At 47.4% G+C, this 6,656-nt stretch overlaps 2 protein-coding genes across 2 annotated transcripts in view; both read right to left on the bottom strand.

Annotated features, from left to right (window-relative positions):
• Positions 1-158, bottom strand: part of POLR2C (RNA polymerase II subunit C) — a 6,849-nt gene extending 6,691 nt beyond the window's left edge. Inside the window, exon 1 of the mRNA XM_031058406.1 lies at positions 134-158. Within this exon, the coding sequence (XP_030914266.1) occupies positions 134-158 (25 nt within the window). The remainder of the gene's footprint in view (positions 1-133) is intronic.
• A 576-nt stretch (positions 159-734) lies between these two features.
• COQ9 (coenzyme Q9) overlaps positions 735-6,656 on the bottom strand; it is a 7,272-nt gene continuing 1,350 nt past the window's right edge. Inside the window, exons 3-10 of the mRNA XM_031058405.1 lie at positions 6,300-6,471; positions 5,578-5,713; positions 5,085-5,227; positions 4,736-4,820; positions 3,394-3,498; positions 1,637-1,792; positions 1,222-1,275; positions 735-802 (exon numbers count right to left, since the gene is read on the bottom strand). Of these exons, the coding sequence (XP_030914265.1) occupies positions 770-802; positions 1,222-1,275; positions 1,637-1,792; positions 3,394-3,498; positions 4,736-4,820; positions 5,085-5,227; positions 5,578-5,713; positions 6,300-6,471 (884 nt within the window). The 3' untranslated portion in view covers positions 735-769. The remainder of the gene's footprint in view (positions 803-1,221; positions 1,276-1,636; positions 1,793-3,393; positions 3,499-4,735; positions 4,821-5,084; positions 5,228-5,577; positions 5,714-6,299; positions 6,472-6,656) is intronic.

Here is a 6,656-nt window from a genome sequence, read left to right as displayed (position 1 = left end):
CGAGCAGAGATGCGGGGCCGAAGGGCATCTCTGTGGTCTGGGGACGGACAAGAATCAAACTCCGGCCACCCCTCGGACCGGAGCCTGCCCTCCCAGTCAGCAGGTTTGGGTTTATTTCTGCGGCCACACAGACCTCGGCAGTGAATCTTTTGGGGCATTATTTGGCTCATCCATTTTGCAGAGAGCCGCAGAGCTCAGCACTCCTGTACAGGAATGCACCTCGGGACACCCTGCAGCTGTGGGAGGTTCGGAATGTGCTCCCCTGTCAGGTATGTACTGGGATGATTCTGCCCTAAAGCCATCTGACCACAGCCCACCCCCTCAGAATGCACCCAGGTTTATCTGGGCAGTGGATCTGCTGCAGGGACAGACCAAACATCGGCACTGGGAGAGATCCCAGACCCGAGGGCACCGTGTGGATGTAAAACAGAGCCCGGACTTCTCTAGGGAGGATCCTTTTGGCACATGCAGATATGAGAGAGGAGAGAGCCTGAGAGCCACCAAATCCCACCACAACTGCAGGGGGAAGGAGGTGGGAGAAATTCTTGACAAGTGCTTCACCAGTTACAATGTCTAATTTATGTTCCAGCCTATTTGTCTCTTAACAAGAAAATCACTTTGTTGCTAAATAAAATGGGAGTTTTCCAAAAATAGAATCACAGCGAGGCCCTGAAGCCTTTCAAAAGTCACTCCCGGGTACACAAAGGGTTATTTTGTATCCCAGAGGAATTGCAGTTCCCTCTGCATGGACAGAAAGCAGTCCAGGACACTACCAAGAAGTGGAGGAATTCTTGGAAGGATACTGAAATCAAATGAAAGAGCTTGAAGAAGTCACCCTGCTGTGGCTCAGGGACTGGTGCCACCTCCCAAATATCCATGGGGCCACTGAGCCTCTGTCAAGATTTCCAGCACGGGGCCTGGCACAGGGAGAGATCTTGTGACAAGCAATGGAGAACAGTTGTATTTATTCTGATCACCTGTCTCTCATCCCTAAAGCTCACCCTGCAGCTTCAGACTTAATTTCCTTATGCTCTATTCCAGTTCTTTCACCACAAAACAGTGAACTAACCTCAAACTACCAAGGAAATGACCCTTAAATAAATCTAAGTTATGAAATACAATAGTTTTTTCCATGTTGTCCTCTAGATTTGGGAGGAAAAACACGCTGACATTCAGAAACAATTCTGCTCTCACAGCCCTGCTGGTTCCAGCATTACTTACAGTAACTGCAGCTCCCATCAGGCCCTGGACAACAGCTTCTCCAGTGGATTGTACCTGGGAGACACAGTGGGAACGTGACATTTTGCTTCCTGCAGTTGCACCCGTGGCCCTCAAACACAGAGGGAATGCACAACAAACATGTATCTGCCACAGAAAGGTGCTGACAGCACTGCAGACAAGTGACAGACAGAGCACATGGAAGGGGTTTCCTGAGATGTCTCCTAACCACTGGGACAGCCTGACAAAGAGGGCACCTACATGTCAATTTATTAAAAACCACAATCGTTTCTTGATTTTGAACTGACAGCACCAAAGGGGTCTCCCAGCAGATGTGCATGATGGAAAAGCCAGCTGTGCCTGCAGATATCCTTGTGGAGGAGGGATTTGCTGCATGCACACCTGTTCCCACGCTTACCTGAGTGGCTGTATTGCTCATGGTCATGGCATCAGCCACTCTGTTCTCCAGGAAGCGCCAGGTGTCCTCGAAGCCAGGGGACGAGTCCTGCATCATGACCAGCTCCGTGGTGTTGTAGATGGCAGTGAGCACTGCCCGCCGAGTGTACCAGTTAAACTGCAGGGACAGGGGGGGAGAGAGAGAGAGCTGTGACCTGAGTGCACATCCAGGGTCAGAGAACTGCCAGGGAAAACCCCACACCCACAGCACGTTCCTCCCTGTTGGATTTTTTGAGTCCCCTGTCGTTGGGAGGAATGATGAATCTGACTCCATGTTCTTAGAAGGCTAATTTATTATTTTATGATCTATATTATATAAAAGAATTATACTAAAGAATAGAGAAAGGATACAGACAGAAGGCTGTATCTAATTAGTATCTAAAAGATACTAGATTAGTATCTAAAATAAACTAATGAAAACTCGTGACTCTCTCTTCAGAGTCTGACACAGCTTGGCACTGATTGGTCAGTAAGTAAAAATTATTCACATGAAACCAATGAGATCCCCCCACCTGTTGGATAAACAATCTCCAAACCACATTCTAAAGCAGCAAAACACAGGAGAAGCATATGAGATAATATTGTTTTCCTTTATCTCCGAGGCTTCTCAGCTTCCCAGGAGAGAAATCCTGGGCGAGGGGATTTTTCCAGAAAAAATGACAGTGACACCTCCCCATACAGAGGAATTTGCCATTTGCAGCTGGATCTCTCAGAGCCTCAGACAAAAGTCTTTCTGTTCTCTTCCTGCTCCTAAAATCCCACCTGAAGGGGTCTCTGAGACATGAGAATTCTCTGCCAGGCTCCTGGTGTTGGGAAGAGGGATCTGCTGTGAGCAACTTTAAACCCCATTAATGGGAAAGAGGGAGCAGGCTCAGCATCACAGCTTTCCCGGAAAACTCATGCAACCAGTCAGGAGGTGCAAACAACTTTAGAACCTCTCCTAATGCCTGCATCAGTGAGACTTTAGGAACAGCTCAGTGCAGACACTGGCTCCAACATGTTGATTTGACTTGCATAACACGTAAGGGACTTTCAGTTCCTGAAGCAATTGCATTCCTTCAGTTGTCTTCTGGTTTATTCCTTTAATTTTTCTGCTGTCTTATTTATTTTTCACTTCAGTAGCTTCTCTTTTATACACAGATAAAAGAAGCTTATTAAAGTAGTTTGTTAAAATGGCTCATTTAGCTTTTTCCATCTCACCCTACGTCTATAAGAATTAAAGTAATTTATTAATTGCTATAATTAAGGTTATAATTTTCTTTTATTTCCTGCCAGAAAGATGAAAGCTTTAATAAGCTACTGGTATTTTTAGGTAGGTTCTTTAAAGGTTTTCAAGTCAAGTCTGTAAATGCTATTGCTGGTAGAAGAGAGATGTTTGACAGACCCACTGCTCACTCACTGAAAACTGGATCAACTTCTCAGTTTCAAAATCTCAACAACTTTGTGTCTTCAAAAAAGAAAAAAGAAGAGCACTTAAGAGCCTAGGGAAGTAGGTCCTTTTAATTTGCACTAATCCCATTGGCAGTAATTTGCATTCAGTCTCAGTGCCTCTTAAGTCTCTTTAGAAATTAGACTGTAGTTTATAAGGACCCTTGGGTGCCTCTGAAATGCCTTCACTCAACAAATGGGCCATGTGCAGAGGGACTCAGCCCCACTCCTATTTGAACCCATGATTTTGCCAAAGTAGAAGCAGCTTGTCCCCAAAGCACAAGGACTCACATCTGTGGACTGGTCCCCAGCATAGTGCCAGATATCATCAATCATGCTGGTGAGGAGGTTGAGGCTGGAAGGGATGTTACGTGGGAGCAACAGGACACTCAGGGCCTGCAGAGGAAACACACACAGAAATGGGAGCCAAAGAGAGAAGGATCTAACACCAAAGGAGACCAACAGTGCTCTGACCTGTTATCTTTTCCCTGTTGCTGCTGACTGAGCCTGTCACTTGTCACTCCAGCTCCCAGTGACAAGTCCTCCCAGCTCTCTGCAGTCTTTCCAAGCAGCAGGATGTGCAGGGAGCACACAGTGTGGCTCAGCAGGATGTGCAGGGAGCACAGTGTGGCTCACTAAGTGGCACAGAGGGTTCAGGCCTCAGCCTGTACTGGCCCAGAAGATCCCTGCTCAGTTCAAACATCCCTGTGCTGTCTCTCCTGAGCTGCCTCTCTGGCATGGAAACATCAGAGCCTGAGCTGACTCACACTGTGCTGAGCCCCTGTGGGCAGGGAGTCACATCTCTCATTTCTCTGAATTTGACTTTGAACTCAGAGCTGCAACCAAGGGCAGAACAGTGCCAGCCATAATGGCCCTGCTGGGATCCTGCAGCGTTTGAACGTAATCACACAGTGCCAGGAGAGACACAAACCACCCACATCCTTCACAGAGCAAATTATGCTAATCTGAAAGAAGAACACGAAGCCTGTACTCTCTCTCTGTGCACGGGGTGCAGGATTCAGCTGCCCAAAGGCCAGCAGTGGCTCTGCACAGAGGTTGACCTCACAGCAATCTCTGCAGCCCAAGATCAGGAACTCTCTGCTTGTCACTGTAGCCACAATTCAACTCCCTTCCCACTTTGGGAAGAATGGCTAGAGAGTTAAATCTGAATTTAGAAGCATGGAGCCCTCTCAGTTCAGCTCTACCCTCAGGCTGCCAGGGTCTGTCAGTCACACACTGCAAGGACAGTTCCCTGCAGCAAACCAGTTCTGCATTTCCAGGTGTGAGGTGATCCCGGTGCTGCCACAACAACGCTGCACAGAGCCTGACTCGCAGTGACCCTGCAAACAGGACTGAGCAGAGACACAGTAATCAATCCCCTGGGGATGCCAGATGGGTGGAGGAACAACAGAGAGCTCTGCCTTTCCAGAACTGCGAGAAACAGTTGCTCTAAAGTCACCTTTAACTGCCTCCTTCCAAGGCTGCTCTCCTCTTGAAGGCTACTAATCATTTAAAAGCAGCCAGGGTTTCATTTACTACCTTGAACTAATCTGGTGGAGAGACTGTGTTGAAAGTCACAGGGTGTTAAAAATACACACACACAAAAGAGACAATGTTGATATTAGTTTTATACCTGGGGCCATTTCTCAATATATGGAATCAGCATCCTCAGTCTGGCTTCCACAGCATCTCTCAGGAATTCGTCTATAGGCTTCTTCCTGAGTAAGGAAAAAATATTAAGAAGAATATCAAAAATTAAACTCAATTCTGATCTTGAAAAATCAATCTCCACCTGGCTGAGCAATAGATAAGGAAAGTATTATATATCCTTCATGCCTTGGTCCTAGTCTGTATCTGGAAAGATGGTTTTATTTGAGTAAATTATACTTTTAACTTAAAGTATCTGTGTTCCAGGTGGCCTCTCTGTCTACCCAGCTCCCAAAATCTGCAAAGGAAGACATTCGTTCACACCCAGTACTCACTCTGCTTCACCCAGCTGCACTAGTTTCTGCTCCTTCTTCAGCAGCTCGGACAGTTTGGTGTTGCACTCAGACACAAAGTGCAGGATCAGTTCACTGCCATCACTGTGAAACAGCCCTGCTGCAGCAACAGAGAGGCCCAGGGTCTGGAGGGAAGAAGAGAGAAGCACAGACCAGGTCAGACACTGCTAAGCAGGATCCAGCTAGAAAAAGTAGTATTTGTTTTGTGAAAGACATCATGTGAATTCAAACAAAGCAATACTACATTAAAAAGTACTTAGACATGTTCTCTTTAGGATTCACTACTCTACATTGTGCCTCAGTCTGACTCTGAAGGGGTTATCCTGTAGCAGCTGGGTTTCATTCCTGCCCAGTAGCATTTGCTGACTAGGGTGCATCACCCAAGAGTATGTGGGGGAAGCATGCAGGCCTGGCTGTCTCTGCACTTCAGCTCCATCCAGTTTTCAACTGGTTTGTTGCTTCTCTCCCCACATACCTTGGCTCCCTCTGCAATGGCCTCTGCAGTCCAGCCATGCTCAGGCACGAACTCCAGCGCCGCTGTGAGGATTCGATGCTGCAGCTGCTCCTCGCTCTCATAGTCCTCAGACTCCTGGCCGCCCTGGCCAGTGTAACTATGAGAAGGTATTGTTACAGTGAGGGGAGTGTCACCACCAAACACAGAGCCCTGGGCTCTGCCACTCACTCCCTGACTGCAGGCACATTCTGACACCTGCTTAGTATCAATCTGGCCTCCTCCAGTAAAATCCTTCCCTGTCCAGAAAAATGATTCTTAACGAACGTTTGCTGAGAGAGAAGAGAAAAATAAGGGAAGGAGGGCTCAATAGAAATGCCTACATAGAGACCAATCAGCCCCACATTCCCCTCCTTTACAGAGAACTAAACTATAACCTTTTCCAACATGGGCTTTATACTATGGGCATATGGACAACACAAGGTCCCTTTTTTTTAAGATTCACACAAAAATCCAGAAACAAAGACTTGTGCTTTGCAAACAAGACAGTTTCCCTCTTGAAAGCAAGGCCCATACTGTTTCCATGGTGGAATTAGCATGGTCACAACAAATCAGCTCTCCAGCTGCTGCAGTCTGGGGCTCCTTAACTCTGGATCTCATCTTCCATTTTCAGATGTGAGGTTCAGGAAAGCAAAAGCCCTCTGATCCCTCTTGGTGGGACAGTGCTAGAAGGAGTTGTGAGTTACCTGTGGTGAGGGCCCTGAGGTTTCTCTTCAGGCTGGTGCCCAGCTGGAGGTGACTCAAAGTGCTGCTGGGAGGGAGATGCCCATGGCTCCTTCTTGTGCTCATCGGAGGCTGCCCTGAGCGCGGCCGAGGCCTGGAGAGCCCGGAGCGGTGGGTACTGCTGGCACCTGAGCACTGCAAGGGAAACCAAGAGTCAGCATCTCCTTCCCACACCGGGAAACACGGAAAATTAAGGTGGAGAGAGTTGTGGTGAATGCAGCTGAAAAGATCACAAATTCAGTGTCTCTTTTTATGCTTCTGTTAAGTGCCGCTCTCAACTGAGCTTGTGTCTATGTGAATACAGCAAAAATGTTTTGTGA

This window comes from Geospiza fortis, unplaced genomic scaffold (genome assembly GCF_000277835.1).
Source record: "Geospiza fortis unplaced genomic scaffold, GeoFor_1.0 scaffold97, whole genome shotgun sequence".
Taxonomy (NCBI): domain Eukaryota; kingdom Metazoa; phylum Chordata; class Aves; order Passeriformes; family Thraupidae; genus Geospiza; species Geospiza fortis.
The sequence above is the reverse complement of the archived record's forward strand: the minus strand, read 5'-3'. Positions and strand labels throughout refer to the sequence as shown.